The following is a 19,569-nucleotide window of genomic DNA, read 5'->3' as shown; positions in this document are numbered from 1 at the left end:
ATTATAGACGTCGATACAGCTCACCTCCCTTCAAGTTGATCTAACAGAAATCTCGGTGCAGTATGAATTCTCAGTTCATCTTGCCTCATCAGATGGTTTTCACTATCAAAAATGCAAAAATACTCGGCCGATGTTATACTCCTTCTTACGCAATAAGTCAAAACGAAACATGAGGTTGCATTTTGATCATGTCAAACTCACTTAGCAAGATTAGCATTTTATATTTTGTGATATTTGACCCAGTCGTCTACTTTATTCAGCGCCCTGTGAGCTGCCTCTACTGCACGGCGCTACCTACGAAGCGGGTTACCGAGCTGGTCTCACAGTCGCTCACGCGTCTTCCGTCAACATAGCTTGCGAGCCCGGGCGCTCACCGGCGGCTACACTCAATTGTCACTTGGGCAGACTTCAGCCTACTGTTCATGATTTCTGCAGGCCTTTAGGTTCGTATCATCTGTGTTTTAGTAGCCGTATTTCAAGTTACTATAAGAACGTATGTAGTGACTATAAGAAGGGAAAAGAAAAGGTCAGTCGGTAGACCAGCGGCCCGATGGTCGGATGACATCGTTGCAAAGGTGGGAAAGCTGTGGATGAGATTAGCGCAGGACAGGGAAGGCTGGTGCAAAATGGAGAAGGCAGTGGGATGATACGGGTTGATAATGCTGATGAAACCACTTTCAATAGAATGGTTGCAAAGGCCAGGTCAGGGGTCTTTGGTAGTTTAATAGCAATCGTAACACCAGGGATGAGTCAGCCATTAATTTCCCAGCCTACACGTGAAGATTATAGAATGAGAGTTAAAAAAACGACATAAAAAATCCTCTCACTTACAAAAAATACTATAAAAATAAATGCTACATTTTTGCAAATTACAGCAAATCTTTCCCGGCCGAGGCCAACGTCAGAGTTCCAAAGCGGTTCCGACATCGTCAAGGAAGATGTCTCGGACCTCGAGCCAGATTTAGCTGGCAAATCAATCGCCGAATGCGGCCCACCGGCTAGGTAACAGAAATTCTTAAATATTCTCTATATTCGAAGAAGATACACAGTCAATGGACAAGGATCATTCGGTGGTCATTTGTTTACATACTGAGTCGAAACTGAAACTGTAAAATTGGACACGTTTTGTTATACATATCAATACGGCTCACTACCTATCACGTTGGTCTAATAGAAAGCTCCGTGTGGTGTGGGTACTTACCTCGTTTTGCGATGGATGTACATCTGACTACCCCAATTAAAACATAGTTATGAGCTTATGTTATGTCACATCACATTGTCTAGTGCTTCCATACTTTTAAATTTAGTAGCAATGCTCTGTTACAACTCAATTTCGCCATGGAGTACATAGATGTCGCTAGCCGTATAAACTTACTTTTAGAAATAAGTACCATCTAGTGACGGCATGTCGCATCATTATGAACAGTTTGACAGTTAGTACAAATACTCTCCACCGGCGCTCTTTACGCGCGTGTTTCAGCGGCATCTTTTCTGGTATGGCGAGGGACCCTCTGTTTTATGTAGTATATTAGTTTATATGTATTCATTTCCATGGTTTAAAATTAAATAGGTACTTACCTAATTGTCCAACGGCATTACAAAGATGTTGTATTTGTGACGTTAATAATCTATATAGATCTTATTTCTTTACATTACTGAATAATTGACATATATTTACTTAAAATTACGCTAGCGTTAAACGAGTATGTAAAGATTTGACCGTATATATTTATTTATCGACGCGCTTTCATTGTAGCTTCTGTGTTTTTATTTATTTCATTATCATTTTGAACATTTCGTGAAACGTCTCGCCACTTAGCCGATGTCCATTTTTTTAACTTTTTATAAATTGATAGTGACAAAGGCAGAGTGAATCGGTCACGCTTTACCGCATTTGTTTTCCTTGTGTTTCGTACGTTATATTTTGCTGTTTGTCTGTTGTGAGCGTGACGTGTAAGGAGTAAGTTGTCATCATTCAGGTTATAGTACAAGGTAACAAGCGCAATTATAATCTTATTATTTTCGGAAGGTACCCTTTTCTGATCAGTGGGAAGCCAAAGATCTATTATCATTACAAATATCATCATTATAGCCTTGCAATCCTGTAAAATCTAATCAAACCGGTAAGACTAGTCTTCATTGCAGCCACTACACCCGCCAATGTGGTGCTGTACGAGTATACTTCTTCTTTTCTCATGTGGACTACATCAATGACCAATCCCGTCCACCCGAATAGACAAGGTGTTAGTGACATCGTAACGAAAACTTTGAGGCATGATTGAGAGCACGATTCCGAGTTGATATTAAGTGGAATTTTCCGTCGCAAAAGTATGGTAATTATTAAAAAAAACACAAAAGTTTTCATTAATTTTTCGAAAGAAAATTCCTCCTCAGCGGATCAGAATCATCCCCCTCAGTATTCCTTACGATGTCACTATCGCCGTATACTTAATACCGATTTCACGCAGCGGATACAGAAATAAGATACAAAATTCAGAATTGCATGGCAGGTGATGACGATTTCAATTGAGTTTTAGGAATATTCTTTTAAAAGCAATGATGGCAACTTGCTCATCCGGAAATCATCCAAAAGATGATGACAAAAAAAATAATGTGTTTGCAAAGACTTTGCGTTTCTTATTTGCTGGCTGGGAAGACTGAAGGGAACACAAGCGGTCAGGGATGCGAAGCCCTGGTGAGAGCCTTCTAGGTTCGGACTTTTGCTTCTTTAACTAACTCATGATCACAGATCACCAAACGTTCGCTTAGTTCCATTTTCATTGACGATTCTAAGTGGAAAAATAGATGGGATGAGGATAAAGGATTTGTAGAAGGAAGACAATTTTGCTCCGAGATTGAATCCGTGTGGCAAGATTGAACCGGATTGTAAGATTGAAAAGTTTCAATCAATCGATTGTATTACCAATATTTTTATGCTTTGATATTTTGGTCATAAAAGAATTGTAAAATTATGAAATAGATTTTAAGTTTAACAAAATATATAAAAAAAAAATTTAATGTTGTAATAGAATGCATGTTTAAAATTGAAATGACATAGCAAAATTTTCCTTTTGCAAGTTTTTTTAAAGTTAAAACCTGATCTATTTTTCTTCACATCGTACGATACAGTGCCACTATCGTCACTTTTATTTGTAACATCTCATATTTCATAACAATACGATACATCGTACGTAACTCCATCAATTTTCAAATCTTTTTCATTTAAAAATAATTTACGATGGTCGTTTAAAGATATAAAGAAATCCTCAGAAGGCAGGGCTTAGTAACTAGGTTTTTAAAAAATAATTTTAATTATAAATGTTGAGAGTGTTTGTTTAGCCACGGTTCTGGCTTATTATGTCTTGGCCGTGCTTCGTTTTATTTGCAGATTATTTTTTTTATGTGTCTAGTGCATGCTTATTATGTTTATATGTCATTTCTTATACTTAACCTAAAATATTTTGTGTACTTAAATTATCTTTTATGAAAGTCTTATCGATTTTAAGAACGGTATATCGTTTATTTCTATGAATAAACAAATTTTTGATTATTACTAAAATATCTACAGATAATAAAACTCACTGGAAATGCTACTAGCGCCACTGTTACATGTTTAATACGATACTACGCCTAAAGAACAAAACTAGAAGTTTTGGACCGTTCTATGTTACAGCGCCATCTAGCGTTTGCAGTGCGTTTTAATTATAACTTAAACTTTTTAATTTCAATCTACCTACATTTCCAAAATAACTACTAAACTAAAGGCAAAAACTAAGTGATTACTCAAATTGACTTTCGACTCTTAGCTTTTTTCCAGTTCTTCTCTAAAACTCAACTTAAACTTAAGAAATAATCTGGGTTCTCTTAAAAGGGTTCAAGGGACACTCATATACCGTGATGGGGCTGAGGTCAACGGTACCCTGGGCATGGAAGGGTACCCCCACGGCACGGAGATCACCTTCCGATGTATCGCGTCCATCATGGGAGAGAAGACCACGTGGAAACTTATCTGTGAAGACGGGAACTGGATCGGGAAGAGTTTCAATTGCGGTAAGAGGCGTCGATCATAATTATCAATCTATAATTCTTTATTGCACAAAAACATAAACTCAGGCCATGTACACACGAAAAAACCTAACCTAACCTTTTTTTGCAGCTTGTCAAATAAAAAGCACGAATAAAATGTTAATCATTTTAAATCGTCGCTCGCTTGGGCGTAGCCAGTAATGGTTTGTAGAAATAAATAAACAAATCTTCTTGCAGAGGAGCTGGAAGCCCAAAACGAGGAGTTGCTGAACAACAACACGTGTACATTCCGCAACGAAGAGCCCCATGTGGTGTCCTTCTTCAACGACCTCGAGATCACCGAGATCGTCGACTTCCCCGCTGGATCCGTCATCATATCCAGGTAATCCTTGCCTTCTTTCTTGGTCACAAAGACTAGTTACCGACCCCGCCGGCGTGGTCAACAACCTCTTACCTAGGCTCGCCCCTTAAATGCGACTTAATTAGTCTTTATTTATTATTAAGATTTTGTTTTCCACAGGGTCCGCTTAACCTGAAAATTTGACAGGTCCGGTTTTTTACAGAAGCGACTGCCGGACTGACTATCTAACTCGCGAAGGGAAATCCAGCCCAATAGTTTAGTATGTTATGTTATTTAACATTTTCAGGTGCAGCGACATAGGCAAGTACGCAATAACAGGCGCCCAAGTGAGAAGATGCGTTGGTGGCCAGTGGGATGGCAGCAAACCCTCGTGCTTTGGACTCAACCAAGAGAATGACTATGCTAGTAAGTAGACATATCCTTTTTACATTGTAATCCGACCATAACATTACCCTGCTGGGTAAAGGCCTCGCATTTTACGGTGTGATTAGCGTTCCACCCGCCATATCCACTTCTGCTTCGAGTTTACGTCGACTATCGCTGTAACTACGATGAGTCCAATTCTTGAAAATAAATACTTTTAAGTACATTCCAGAAAGAACACTATGTTTGTTACGGGGTTTCAACCTATCTTTGTGGCAATTTTCATCCTAATCATACCAGCGGTTTAGGCGTGAAAAGATAACAGAAAATTGGAGAAAATACTTTTGCAATGATATGAATAAATGATGAATAAGTGCAAGTGCGGCACTGTTCCCCAAACGATGGAACATCTTACATCGTGTCCTGCGTGCCCGAACACCTGCACGCAGGAGGATCTGATGAGCGCTGCAGATAGCGCCATACTTGTTGCCAAGTTTTGGGCTGATACTACTTAGTTTGCCATCGACACGATAAGAAGAAGAATGATACGAAAAATTCGCATGGATATGAAATTCGTCCCGGTTTCATAAAAGTTGGGTTCGAATCCTTTCCGAGTCACATTGGACCAGTGATGTGTCGTTCCCGGGAATGTTCTCATTATACACTTCAAAAGTATGGATTTTGGCTGCTTTTCTTTTTCAAATTATTCTTTCTTGTGCTCTGGTCTTACTTTAATTAAAACACATAATAACCTGAAAATGCCATGATCACGGGATGACACTTGCAACATCATCCCGTGATCATGGCACTTGCAACAGTGTCGAAATATCGGGAGTCTCATATCCCCATTTAAACGCGGTAAGAACCCGTTATTATGTGTTCTGGTCTTACCTGCCTAAAGGTTAGGTAATACAGCTCTTTTTAAGTTTTCTGCTTTTTCACTGCCAGGAACGTTCCTATAGTGGAAACATTCTTAGGAACGGCACATGACTGCATTCGATACATTCGAGCGAACACAAACTTAGTCTAATTGTACTTTGACAGCTCTTATTCTAGCACCATCTCTCACTTACAATACGCGCAAGAAAAAGATGGTGCTAGTTTAACTCCTGTCAAATGAAGTTAAAATTAGATTAGTGGTTATCCGAATCGGCATCCTTATATGTTTCCCGATACCGACCCCGCCGGCGTGGTCGACGATTTCCCTCAATCAGCGCTTATCGCTATCGACCCACTAGGGTCGATTAATGCTTTCAAATATTTTTCGTCTCAGACGACGCCCTGAGCCGAGGTTCGCGCTCAACTGGACACACTCGGGCCTGTTGTCTTAAATGTTGTACCGGGTGAGAGCCTTCAGCGCTCCCCATTTGTCCGACCAAGTAGTTAATGCCATCTGCGGCAAATCTACAATAAGTCACGTCAAAAAAAAACCCCTTATAAATCAATGACGAAGAACAACATGATTGGCAGATCAAAATAAGTCAAAATTAAACAATTTTAAGACCCTTATTTCTCCGCTCTTCTTCCTTGTTCCAGTGGAAAAACCCCCGACGATCCTGTTCCGTCACTCTGGAGGTCCGATCGCGCAGACCAACGATGGCAAGCTGCTGGTCTACCCGGGTACTACTCTGCACATGGAGTGTCTCTGGATGCGGCGGTTTGGCAACCCCAAATGGAATGTCACACATTTTTATCCAGAGTAAGCACATTATTAAAAAAAAAAGTAAAAAGGCAAAGTAGAAAAAGGTAAGGTAGGTAGTAGGTAAAGTAGTAAGTGTAGTAGTAAGTAAGTAAGTAGTAAGTAGTTTTTTAAAGAATATTTGATTTGATTTGATTATTACACTATTTCCCCTTGGAGTAGGCAGAGACCACAAAATTCCACTTCCTACGATCCTGACAGACCACTCTCACTTCCTCCACTCTCATCAAAGACGTAACGGCCTCCGTGGTCCAGTGGTTTGAGTGTTCGGCTCACGATCCGCAGGTCCCGGGCTCAAATCCCGGTGGGGACATATCACGAAAATCACTTTGTGACCCTTGTTTGGTTAGGACCTTACAGGCTGATCAACTGATTGTCTGAAAGTTAGATGATCCGTGCTTCGGAAAGCACGCCGTTAAGCCGTTAAGCCGCTGGTCCCGGTTACTACTTACTGACGCAGGTTAGGTTAGTAATCCACCTCACAACTCACACGATAGAGGAAGATCAATGCATGCTCGCCGGTTTGGAGTAGATACTCTTGACCAGTCCTTTCTTTAAAACATCCTGAATCTGTTTTAGGTTTACGCGGTTATTATCATAATTAAAACACAATAAAGGGTTCTTATCCGATATATAGACATATTTTTTTTGTTTTGGTTTTACCCGAAGGGTAAGGCAAAGGGAACTATGCCCATACAGCTGTCTTACGTATTTTTTTTCTTGATGATTGATGAAATGATGAAGGGTGATGATGATGAAACCTAAGCCCCCACCCTCGGAGTAGACTTCTTCTCCGAACCCCAAACGAATTAACTCAAAAGTCTGCATAAACTTTCGAGTTATGAAGCGGCTTCTTGGCACGAAGCGAAAATAGGCAGATACACTTTGTTCATTGAATACTCCGATATAATAACACTCGCGAATGTCTTCCGACTTACTTAATGCGATCATTAACCACAAAACACCACTTCGTATTAATTATTTAGATTATTCAATGAAGAAAGCAACTGTCCCGTTCCCGTTTCCCGCCAAAAAGCCCGATATATAGACATCCTGTGATCATGGCACTTGCAACAGTGTCGAAATATCGAGAGTCTCATATCCCTGATTTAAACGCGGTAAGAACCCGTTATTATGTGTTTTAATCCTGAATCTGATCGCGGTTTGTACGCCTAGGCCTTGCTCTTCCAATTCTACAACTTCAAAGATCAAGAGTAAGTGAAATGCATAAACCACAAGCAACCATAGACCTTGTACTTATAACAAATAGGAAACCAATGGCCCCGATTCCTGCAGACATCTCTTAATTTTACTTTAAGTTATACCTGTCATTTTCTTATCCGCCGAAAAGGAAAGGGACGGATGATTGACAGCTCTTAATTTTAGGAAGAATGAGTAAATAAATGAATAACCCGGGCGAATTTTTAGACGGTTGTTTTAGATTTGTGCTTAAAATTGACGTGTGTTCCATAAATTTTATGCTTGTCGATTACCCGTCCCTTTCCTTTTCGGTGGATAAGAAAGTGACAGATATAACTTAAAATAAAATTAGATGGTATTTACAGGAATTAGCACCATTGTCTATGTAATTTGTGTTAATAAATAAATAATAAATAACTATCTGTAAAGAAGTGTCCGCGGCGCATCTTCAATCACAATCAATCAATAATACCTTATTGCACAACGACATATACAAAGGACATAAACATACAAATAAAAATAAGCACAACAGGCGGCCTTATTGCTAAACAACAATCATTACAAGCATCATCAGCATCTTGTCACAAGCAACGGCGTGTAACGATACTGTACAAACGATCTCTCTTTATTTAAGAGCTGCGCTCTTGTCGGTGGCGTAACATACTGACAACCGATATTGCACTGTATTTTAACAGCCATAACCAACCATAGCCATCTTAAGTAGAGGGAACGAACTTATACTATCTACATGAATGTATACATATTTACAACAAGGATCGGACACTTTTTAGAATAGAATAGAATAGAAATAGTTTACCTATTATAAAAGGGCGCCACACACAAAATAACATATCAAATTTCCACTACGAGTTTTTTTTTTTTTTTTTCTTAAGGAAAGCTAACAGCACGGAATCTTAAATAAATACGTACAAACATAAGCCAGAATGAGGCCAATTATAAGCTTCCACATATAGAACTTAATTAAATCAAAAGAGAGTTAGGTCTACTTACAAAATTAAATAATGAATTTAAATACTCGCTGCTGAGTTTACCAATAGTTTATGTATGGGACATACCTAATAGTCTACCATTTATGGTCAGTCACATCTCTAGCGCGAGCAAGCCAACGCGTCTCAATGTTTGGATCTTGTAATTTAATTAATATTCTAAGTAATACAGTTCATTCAATTGTTTGTGTGGGGTTTTATTATAATTTACCAGCGTTCCCTACAGTTTTACTTTTAAATTAAAACTCCTTAGCGAATGTGAGTCTACTTTTTTCTTTAGGTATTTATTATTCTTTTTTACGATGTCACTTACACCCTGTACAAGTACATACAAGTATACGTAGTTAAACTAGATAGGGTGTTAGTGACATCGTAACAAATACACAAATACTGAGGGGGATGATTCAGACCATGATTCTGAGTTGATATCCAGTGGATTTCCTGTCCGAAAATTCATAAAAACAATTATATCATTTTCCTTTCCATAGTTTTGCGACGGAAAATTCCACTTGATATCAACTTAGAATCATGGTCTATCATTTTCCTTTCCATACTTTTGCGACGGAAAATTCCACTTGATATCAACTTAGAATCATGGTCTAAATCATGCCTCAAAGTGTTCGTTACGATGTCACTAACAGTCGTATCTTATTTCTTGTTTAGCCTATTCGAATCTACTGCTGGGCAAAGGCCTCCCCTTGATTTTTCCCCTCCTCTCGACTTTGCGCAATCTCCGGCCAATCCTTCCGATAAGCATTGAGGTCGTCACACCATCTTTTACGCGGTCTTCCTCGACTTCTATGCCCAGTCGTATATCCAGTCTTTATTATTGGCAGCATTGACAGAAAATACACGGAGGGTTGGACTGAGGACCCTGGCAGGGACAGTCAGCTGGAGTACCGACTGAGCATCATCGGCGCTGAGAAGGACGACTCGGGGATATACCGCTGTGAGACGCCGGCCCGCCAGAGCCATCAGGTCGAGATCATTGTTGAAGGTAAGATCCTCTTCTTACCTTGTTGCAAGTGGAAATAGAAGTATACATACCTTTGGTACAGAAAGAAACAATAGGCTAGTTTTCAACTAGTCAAATCAGTTCATCATCATCAGCCCATTAACGTCCCCACTGCTGGGGCACGGGCCTACCCTATGGATGGATAGGGAGATCGGGCCTTAAACCATCACGCGGGCCCAGTGCGGATTGATGATTATTAACGACTGCTAATGCAGCCGGGACCAACGGCTTAACGTGCCTTCCGAAGCACGGAGGAGCTCGAGATGAAAACTTTTTTTTTGTGGTCACCCATCCTATGACCGGCCTTTGCGAAAGTTGCTTAACTTCTACAATCGCAGACCGAGCGCGTTTACCGCTGCGCCACCGAGCTCCTCAAATCAGTTACTTTTTCCAAATGTCACACATCTCCCTGTCATTATACCGTTTTTTTTTCACAGGGCCCTCTTAAAATCCTAACTCCATTGTTTAAAAAAAAGGAAAGAAATGTTTGTAGTTTATTAACATCCCATCATCTCTCTAGCATTATCCCGTTTTTCACAGGGTCCGCTTACCTAACCTGAAGACTTGACAGGTCCGATTTTATACAGAAGCGACTGCCTGTTTGACCTATAGGTACCTTGTCTGGCTTCTGTAAAAAACCGAACCTGTCAAATCTTCAGGTTAGGTGAGCGGACCCTGTGAAAAAACGGGATGTCGGGATAATGCTAGGGAGATGAAAGTTGTGAGTACTGGGATGACGACTGACAGATTAATGGAAGAGGAATACATATTGTGCCGACCCCACCTAGAGTGGGATAAAGGTAGGAGGATGGTGATGAACTTGGGTGAACTTTGAAGGTGCGGGAGAAGAGTTGTGAGGATATCCAAAGGCCACTCAGGAGATCCACTTCTTATACTGTACTATGTTACTGTAGATGTCCACTGCCCACCGCTGCCTATCCGGCGCGGCCTGGTGGCCAGCGCGAGCGGCACCCAGCTGGGAACGGAGATACACTTCCACTGCGCCAACGGCAACGCGTTGCTCGGAGCCCACACCCTCGTCTGTAGGGCTTCCGGCAACTGGAGCGCGCCGCTGCCTGTCTGCGAAAGTAAGATAATTCTAATTCAAAAATAAATGGCTTCTGTGGTCCATTAGTTGAGCGTTGCGCTCGCGATCCGGAGGTCCCAGGTTCGAATCCGGAACTGGTTTGGTTAGAATATAATAGGCTGGTCGCCCGAGTGTCTGAAAGATGATCCGTGCTACGGAAGGTATGTCAACGTTAAGCCGTGGATTCCGGTTACTACTTACTGATGTAAGTACGTAGTTGTACAGTCATGAGTAATATCATGACCCACTTTAAAACCTTGTCGCACTATCATATTTGGCATTTAATGAGACATGCAGTAAATTATTCGTAATTATAAATAATAAATTATCACTTATGCTTCATATCACCAACGCAGGCGTAGAATGCGGTGAAGTGGTGCATGACACGGCCCTGGGCGAGGGTGAGCGGCGCCCACGCGTGGCCGTGGTGTCGCGCGGAGTGGGCGGCCGCGCTGCCTTCTCCTGCCCCGCCGGCTGGGCGCTCAGTGGGCCCACCGAGACCGTGTGCCTGCCTGCCGCTGACTGGGCCAGGCCGTTCCCTGTTTGCAGAGGTATCTAGGATACACAAAACCGCGCCAATTTCCCGTTAGCTTTCTGTTATACCAACGTGATAAGTTGTGATTGAAAAGAATATCTACCTAATCTCGACTGCACTTGTTGAAAGTGCATACATATGAAATGATTATTGAGAAAGCGAAAACATTACGTGCTGATTTTTATATTGAACAGAAACTGACAGACATTAAAAAAAAATACAAGTATATAAAATAAAAAAAAAAACTTAAAACGACCAAGGAGGCCATCGTTCACACTCTCCATCACTATGTTAATGAAAGTCACAACACTAGCTGACAAACTTTGACAGATCTAAGTAATTGTTACCGCGCATGGAAGCTATTGTAAAATGTTATCTTTATTGTTAATCAATAATTGCACTGAACTGGTCGTTCTGTTTAATAATAGTAGGTAAGTCGTATCGCCATCTAAAATGGTCGAGCGAACTGTGTTAGTGAAAACTGCACATAAGACGCATTGGTGCTGGTCCGATATCGGCGGTCCAAGTTTGAGAAGCAAGCTGATGAACCAGAGGACCACACTGGCTCTGGAATACCATTTGGTCTATTTCAGAGGTATCCTGCCCAGCTCTGCCGCCCCCTCAATCGGGCTACGTGCTGGGCCGCGCGCCGTACCGCGCTGGAGACGTGCTGCAGTTCCACTGTAATCCTGAACACACGCTGCATGGGCGGCCCATACTGGTCTGCCAGGATAGCGGGCGGTGGAGTGATAAGCCACCTACTTGTGAGTATCGTGGGCTAATGCCGGGCGAGACCAGCGCTCCCCATGTGTTTTAATTAATTTGGGTAACTCCAGAATACCCTAGAATACTCTAGAATACCTGTGTAATGTGTTTCACAGGCGCTCAAGCATGCACATACCCAGGAACGACCATCTCAGGTCGGATGTCGTCTGTCAAGTTCTACTACAAGATCGGAGAGACCATAACCTTCTCTTGCGAGCCCGGATACAGGCTGAAAGGAGCGCCCATGCTTCGGTGTCTCAAGTAAGTTGCTGATTCGAAAGTGGTAGTCCACGGATTAGATTAGAAACTGCCTCTACGGTCCAGTGGTTGAGCGTTGGGCTAACAATCCGGAGGTTCCGGGTTCGAATCCTGGTGGTGACAATTCTAATAAAAAACTGTCTTTGTGTGACTGTCCCTGGTTTGTTCAGGACATTGATGGCTAATATCACCTGATTGTCCGTGCATCAGATTATGCAGTCAGTCCTCAGGTCTGTTCTCATGAATTTTGTACAGAATGAGGGTCCTCAGCGCTCCCCATTTTTCCGGCCAAGCTGTCAATGCCATTTGCGGCAAATCAACAACTAAACACGTGCGAAAAACTTTACCATTTTCTTTTCACAGGAACAGAAAGTGGTCCAACGCGATACCCCTTTGCACGCCGATCACAAATTTCACGTCGGGAGATTCCATCGCAATGTTGAATGGAGACATAGACGCCATGTTGTCAGATTCAGCTGGCGTGCCAGACTTCTTAAAAACGCGCGAATCGCCGGCCATTTTGTCAGAGGAGAGCTACAAAGCCGCCATTACGCGAGTCGCCGCGTCGCGACTCCTGAGGCGATCACCAATCGAAACTTATAAAAACAGAATTTTCAGATTCAACAGGATTCTAAGACGCGATAATTATACTAAGAGATAATTTTTGTAGATAAAAAATGTTGGACTCCGCCGAGTTAGGTATAATTTATTAAGTTTCCTTTATTGTGATGATTCAATGATGTTAAAGTAATGGTTTATTTAAAATAGTAATTTAAGTTACTTTTTTTGCTGTTTTTCGCGTATTAAGTAGGTACCCAGTAAGTTAAAGTACCTAAATAAAAATGAATATTTTACTAACCTCTCAGGAGTTGAAATGCAAGTTACATTGGAGGCAATTCAAGCGGACACAATGGTGCTGATTTCAGTACACACCATTTAATTTTATTCAAAATTCAAATTCCAAATTCAAAAATATCTTTATTCAGTAGGTTTACACTTTGAATCGTCAATTTTTACATAACGAACGTCTCATCCGCCTAAAACTACTGCAGCTTCTCACAACCTGTATAGCCGGGGAAAAGAAGCTGCAAGAAAAACCTCGGCATATGGCCCTAGACGTTTTTTTTTTTTTTTAAAATATTTTAAATTATACCTGTCATTTTCTTATTCACCGAAAAGGAAAAGGATGGGTAATCGACAGGCATAAACTTTATGGATTTTTTTTTTGACGTGACTTATTGTAGATTTGCCGCAGATGGCATTAACTACTTGGCCGGACAAATGGGGAGCGCTGAAGGCTCTCACCCGGTACAACGAAACTTTATGGAAGACACGTCAGTTTTATACAGAAATCGGGACCATGGTGTCTAACCGAGATTAAATTTGTGTTCAGTACGGCTAACATAACATAATTATTCTGACGATATAATTATGTCGTTTTATTGGTGCTAATTTGTAACCCTACTAAGTCATATCTTTCTGACAAAATACGAACAAAATCACGTGGCACGCATTTTACGGAAAAAAACAAAATTGATTTCGACAAAATTTATTGAATCGATCGATAATCTTATCACGTTGTGCATGTTAGCCCTGCTGATTCCACAAATTCGTCGCTGACGCCGCAAACTGACGTATCTCAAATTATTGGTGGATCTGATTTGCACCTTATGCTATTGTCAATAAGACACAAATTATTTTAGCAGAAAATTGCAGATACGTCTGTTTGCGACGTCAGCGACGAATTATTAGGTAAATTGCATTTCTTTTATTTGTGAAATCTAAAGAAATGTATTTTTGAATTCCTATATTCGACATTAAAATATTACGGTATATTTTTTTCTAGTATTTATAAGTAATAATTCTAATTTTAAAGGCGGAGGTACATTAATGTAACAAAAAATAAAATAAAAAAATAGTTACTGTAACACCATTAAGAACAAAGACATTTAATTAAAGAAAATACTCAATAAGTACGACTACTCGCCAATAGATGGCGCAAGTGGGGCAAAGCTACAACGCGGTGGTGAGATTCACCCGAGAAAAGTATAAGTACGAACCTTGATTTTTGCTCTGTATCGAGTCCTAGGGAGCTAATACTGTTGGACAGTTGCACTGGCCGCTTTATTAGATAACGAGTATCCAGTGACGGTTCGGGTTTGGAGTTCCAACCAACCTCACCATAGTACTCTCTCTCTCTCTGTAATCCGAATCCCTGAATAAAATCGGTGTTATCCTGAAACTCGCCTGAAGTTTGCTTCCGTCTCCCCACCCCCGTTACAACTGGCGCCCAACGTGGGGCCGAAGAGGAGGAAACTGGATCCCACTAGTGGACAACATCCCACTCCGCGTCGCCCCGAACTGAGACCCAAGCCTCATCGGGTAATAGTTTCAAAGATAGCGTCGAGACCACGCAGCCCTAAAAAATCAAGAAAGATGGCGACAGGAAGCGTCAACATGTCCCCTGAACAATTTGAAGGCTTTGTGACCAGAGTGACAGCTGCAACGGTAACCGCAGCTACAGCCGCTGTTGCCCCACCTGAAAACTCTTTTGCAACCGCCAACTTTTCGTATGATGGGACGAGAGACGCTGCCGTGTTAGAGGAATTCCTTTCATCGGTTGCAGTATTTAAGAAGCGCATGCGTATTTCGGATGACGATGCCGTGGAAGAAATGGCCTTGATATTGAAGAAGGACGCCAGGACATGGTGGCAGGGCGTCAAAGACTCAATCCAAGATTGGGCTACATTCGTTAGCGCTATCCGGCACGCATTTGCGCCCACCAAACCGCCATATTTGGTCTATCAAGACATATATGTAATGAAGCAGGGTCCGGAGGAGTTAACGGAGATCTTCATTGCAAAATTTCGTGCTCTCTTAGCGCAACTACCGCCTCCAGTTCTTTCGGAATCCCAACAACTGGACATGGTATACGGTCAGCTGCACCTGGATATCCAAGACAGAGTACACCGAGACAACGTAGCTACTTTCAAGGACCTACTGAACGCTGCCAGAGGAGCCGAAGAACTGCTGCGTAAAAGAACGAAGCCTTCGTTTAGCGGAAGCGTGACGAGAAAAAAGGAACGCTGCTCGTATTGCAGACATATTGGTCATTCCCTTCCAGAATGCCGCAAAAAGGCCAGGGCTGACCAACAGCAAGTCCGCCCTCCAGCTCTTAAACCCAAAGTTGAGACTGTAACCACTCAGATGCCGTCTCCGTCGCAACCTGCGTTCTCATGCTATGGTTGCGGTGCCCCAGGAGTTGTGCGCAGCAAATGTCCTAATTGTGCTGTCGCTAAACAACCTGCAAAACAAGAAAACCTGGAGTTCTGCGCCTTAAACATCAAAACGGATGCTCGTCGGAGACCCATAGTAGGAATCAGAGTACGAGGCATTACCGGCACTGCATACGTTGACACATGTGCCAAATCCAGCGTCGCCTCCTTCGAGTTATACTGTCGCATGAAGGAAAGAGGACAAGCATTTGCTCAGGAAAACGTTATCGTCACATTGGCAGATGGCGTTAAACGCAGGGAGAACATCCTATCCGCCCGAGTACCGGTCAAGATATGTGACCGCGTTGTCCCCACCACGTTTATAGTGCTTCCAGAATCGAGGGAGAACAAAACACTCCTTGGCGTCGGCTTTATTGAAGATGCTGGAATGGTTATAAACCTTCCCCAGCAAACTTTCCATTTTCACGATCGCCCGTACACACAGTACGATCTCAATCTGGAATCGACAGATGGTATCTCAATGGCTGTCATTGAAAGCTCGCCTCACAGACCCAACGAACCGTCCACATCTGCTTATGTACCAACATCTCGCATGGTTAATAAGAAACGTCACAGCATTCCCGAAGCATGTGAACCTCCATGCTATGTTGCGAACATTGAAGGTGCACATTCGTATGACAAGCGAGCAAGAGGGACCGTATTCGATGGATACTCACCCAGATTCGCTGATTACATGTACCGAGACGCGCAGAGGGCACTAAATGAGACTGAAGTGGAGCTATCGCCTCACTCTGCAGCTTTGTTCGGGGAATGCAAACATATCGGCCTGAACTCTTTAGCAATAGCACATAGACTTTGGAAACACAGGCCGACGGAACTAAGCCATATATTATAAAAACTGATGCCAGTGATGTCGCACTCGGTGCAGTTTTGGTCCAGGGGGAGGGCTCAGAGGAGCACCCCATAGAATATGCCAGCAGGTTGTTGACTGCCGCTGAGAAGAATTATAATACCACCGAGCGAGAAGCGCTTGCCGTGGTATGGGCCTTAAACAAATTCCGAGGATATGTTGAAGGATCACCAATCACTGTGCTGACGGATCACCAAGCCTTGACACCGTATAAAGGAGATGTTGAGTGTCCTCCTATTCCGGTACAACCAATCCGAAAGCGAGGTCGACCAAGGAAAGAAACATCGCTGCAACTGAATCAGGCTCCTCGCCCTAGAGGTCGCCCGAAATCAAACAAGAAGCAATGAGTTTACGATATAGAGACTTAACCTACATAATACTTCTAATGATAAACACCTGTTCTCTTCGTCGGGACGACTTCAGGAACAGAGGGGGAGGATTGTAACACCATTAAGAACAAAGACATTTAATTAAAGAAAATACTCAATAAGTACGACTACTCGCCAATAGATGGCGCAAGTGGGGCAAAGCTACAACGCGGTGGTGAGATTCACCCGAGAAAAGTATAAGTACGAACCTTGATTTTTGCTCTGTATCGTGGATAGCTGCTGCCCGTAGGATAGCTGCTGCCCGTACGTGCACGGAAGCTCGCAACATTTTCGTCCACCCACTGAAGCCTGACGAGAAGAAGCAGGGGGGGGTATTTTTATTAAAAAATACCCTCCTGATTCCGCGGTACCAAACGGTATCACCGTTACTGCTCCTACCAACCCCCGGCCTCCCACCAGCGGGTCTCACCGGGGAGGGAGCGGTAGCGTGTGCTCTGCCAGGCGGACCGCCAAGCTTCGCACGCGGACAGCTAAACACCGCGCCCTAGCCGTATCTGGGGTGAACATGGCTCCCCCAACGCCCGGAGTAACGAAGCGCAGGTCGCGCGTATTTGTGCGCACCTGCCCTTCCATAACCCATGCTACCGCTGCAATCGCAGCCATGATGCCGACCACCACGCCGCCATTTAGTGGCGCAACCCACCGGCCGCCCGCTTTCCCGCTGCCCCTGCCCCAACTGCCGGGAACAGAGGCCGCGGCAAAGAGGACTGCCACGCCGCCGGAGCGGCCCCCGCCGCAACTCCGCACGAGGACTTCCCCGCCTGTCGCACTCTCCATGCCCTCACTGGACATGGAGACGACACCGCCGAGCACGTTCTCCTTCGCGCCCACCAACCCCTTTTCGCCGCCCTCCATGTCCAGGCCGGACTCGGAGATAACACCGCCGCGATCATACGCGGCGGTGTTAAACACCAACCCGGCTTCGCCGCCGCACGCGCCACCACGCCCGTCCCTCCGGACGACGCCCACGCCATCGCCGCCGTCGAAGAAGACCGCCCAGCAGCCGCCGCTCGCCCCCGCGAGCAGGAAAATCCCACCCATAGTGGTGGACCAGCTGCCGAACTGGCCGCACCACTTCCGCCAGCTGCGGGAGATGCTGGGCCACGCTCCAAACGCGCGCCCCTACGGCAAAGGCATTCGGTTCATGGCAAGAACCGAGGGGGAGTTCAGGCTCTACCAGAGTTACCTCACCAACCTGGAGAGAGCTTCTGGACTCTCCTGGTTTGCCTACGCACCCCCGGCGGAACGCTCGCTCAAGCTAGCGATCCTCGGCCTGCCCGCGAACACGAACCCCACCGACCTGGAGGAGGAGCTGCGCAACCGCGGCTTCTTTCCGGAGTACGTGCGCCCCATCCAGGGAAAAAGAGGCTGCGTCTTCTTCGTGGAGATGAAGAGGACACAGGGCTTCCAGGCCGTGTATGAGACCACCGAGCTGATGTGCATGCCCGGCGTGAAGATAGAGGCATGGAGAGGACGCAAGGGGCCCTCCCAATGCCACCGCTGCCAACAATTTCGCCACAGCAGCCACAATTGTCACCGGCCAATGGCCTGTGTCCGCTGTGGCGAAAGCCACGCGGCCAAGGATTGCCTGCGGCCCAGAGAAGTCCCAGCAACATGTTGCAACTGCGGGGGGACTCACCCGGCCAACAGCTCTTCATGCCCGGTCAAGTTGCGCGAGCTGCGGAACACGAAGGCGGGTACCGCGCCTATGACCGTCGCAAGAAGAGCCCCACTGCCACCTCCACCTTCAACAGTGGACCCCACCAGCGAGCCGACCGCGCGGAGCTCGCTTATGGCCGCGGCGAACGGCCCAGACGGGCCCAAGCCGCGCAGGCCGAAGCGCATCCGCGCGAGGGCAAAGCCTGCCCCTGCAGCCTCCATCACTGTCGAGCCGCAGCCGACACCGACTCCAGACCAAGCGGTCGCCGCCCCTCCCAGGGGGGGGAAGAAGGCGAAGCCCCAAGCGGAGGTACCACCGGCCCCATCCAGCGAAAAGCTGGAAGTGCTGGAGCAGACGATCCAGCTGCTCCACAACATCCTCGCGGCCATCCGCTCACGGATTGACCCTGTGCCCATCATCGTGGGAGGCCTGGCATCACTGCTGGGCCAACTCACTGGTGGGCACTGACCTCTCGGACATCGGACTGGACCGGGGCTGCCCACATCCACTACTCCCCGTCGAGTAGTCAGGATTGTGGCCACCCCCCGGGGGATGAGTTGACGCTTCCAGTGGCAGTGGAAGCAGTCCTCTCCCCCCCTCCAGCCGACATGACACCAGCTGCCCCGGCGACGGAGCAGCTCACCGGACAAGACACCACCGCCAGCTGACGGGCGCTCACTGGGCCTCCCCCAACGGGGAACCACCCGGTGGGCTCGACCTCGCTGGCGGCACCACGGATGTAACATCGGGCTCACGGAGGGGCGTTATCGCCCGCTGTGTCCCAACCCCGTGCCACGCCCGTTTCTGCGGGCGGCGACTGCCGCCACATTAGAGGGGCTACGCCCCGTGAATGTCTCCCCGTCGCGGGCTTCGCCCGCGACGAGAAGAAACCACACGCTCTGTATCGAGTCCTAGGGAGCTAATACTGTTGGACAGTTGCACTGGCCGCTTTATTAGATAACGAGTATCCAGTGACGGTTCGGGTTTGGAGTTCCAACCAACCTCACCATAGTACTCTCTCTCTCTCTGTAATCCGAATCCCTGAATAAAATCGGTGT

General features: G+C 44.9%; 1 protein-coding gene across 4 annotated transcripts in view; it reads left to right on the top strand.

Moving 5' to 3' along the window:
- Positions 1-14,233, top strand: part of LOC126376459 (uncharacterized) — a 181,746-nt gene extending 167,513 nt beyond the window's left edge. For 3 of the 4 annotated variants that reach the window (XM_050023830.1, XM_050023829.1, XM_050023826.1), the window contains 12 exons: positions 261-443; positions 876-1,002; positions 3,872-4,050; positions 4,264-4,408; positions 4,674-4,792; positions 6,287-6,449; positions 9,493-9,653; positions 10,586-10,759; positions 11,115-11,309; positions 11,887-12,057; positions 12,175-12,319; positions 12,680-14,233. In XM_050023830.1, coding sequence (XP_049879787.1) covers positions 261-443; positions 876-1,002; positions 3,872-4,050; positions 4,264-4,408; positions 4,674-4,792; positions 6,287-6,449; positions 9,493-9,653; positions 10,586-10,759; positions 11,115-11,309; positions 11,887-12,057; positions 12,175-12,319; positions 12,680-12,977 — 2,060 coding nt within the window. In that variant the 3' untranslated portion in view covers positions 12,978-14,233. The remainder of the gene's footprint in view (positions 1-260; positions 444-875; positions 1,003-3,871; positions 4,051-4,263; positions 4,409-4,673; positions 4,793-6,286; positions 6,450-9,492; positions 9,654-10,585; positions 10,760-11,114; positions 11,310-11,886; positions 12,058-12,174; positions 12,320-12,679) is intronic. The other variant, XM_050023828.1, reaches the window with a different exon arrangement.
- Positions 14,234-19,569: the final 5,336 nt, after the last annotated feature.

The sequence above is a fragment of the Pectinophora gossypiella genome, chromosome 21, assembly GCF_024362695.1.
Source record: "Pectinophora gossypiella chromosome 21, ilPecGoss1.1, whole genome shotgun sequence".
NCBI classification, from domain to species: Eukaryota; Metazoa; Arthropoda; class Insecta; order Lepidoptera; family Gelechiidae; genus Pectinophora; species Pectinophora gossypiella.
Note: the sequence above shows the minus strand (reverse complement) of the source record. Positions and strands in the feature narration are given on the sequence as shown.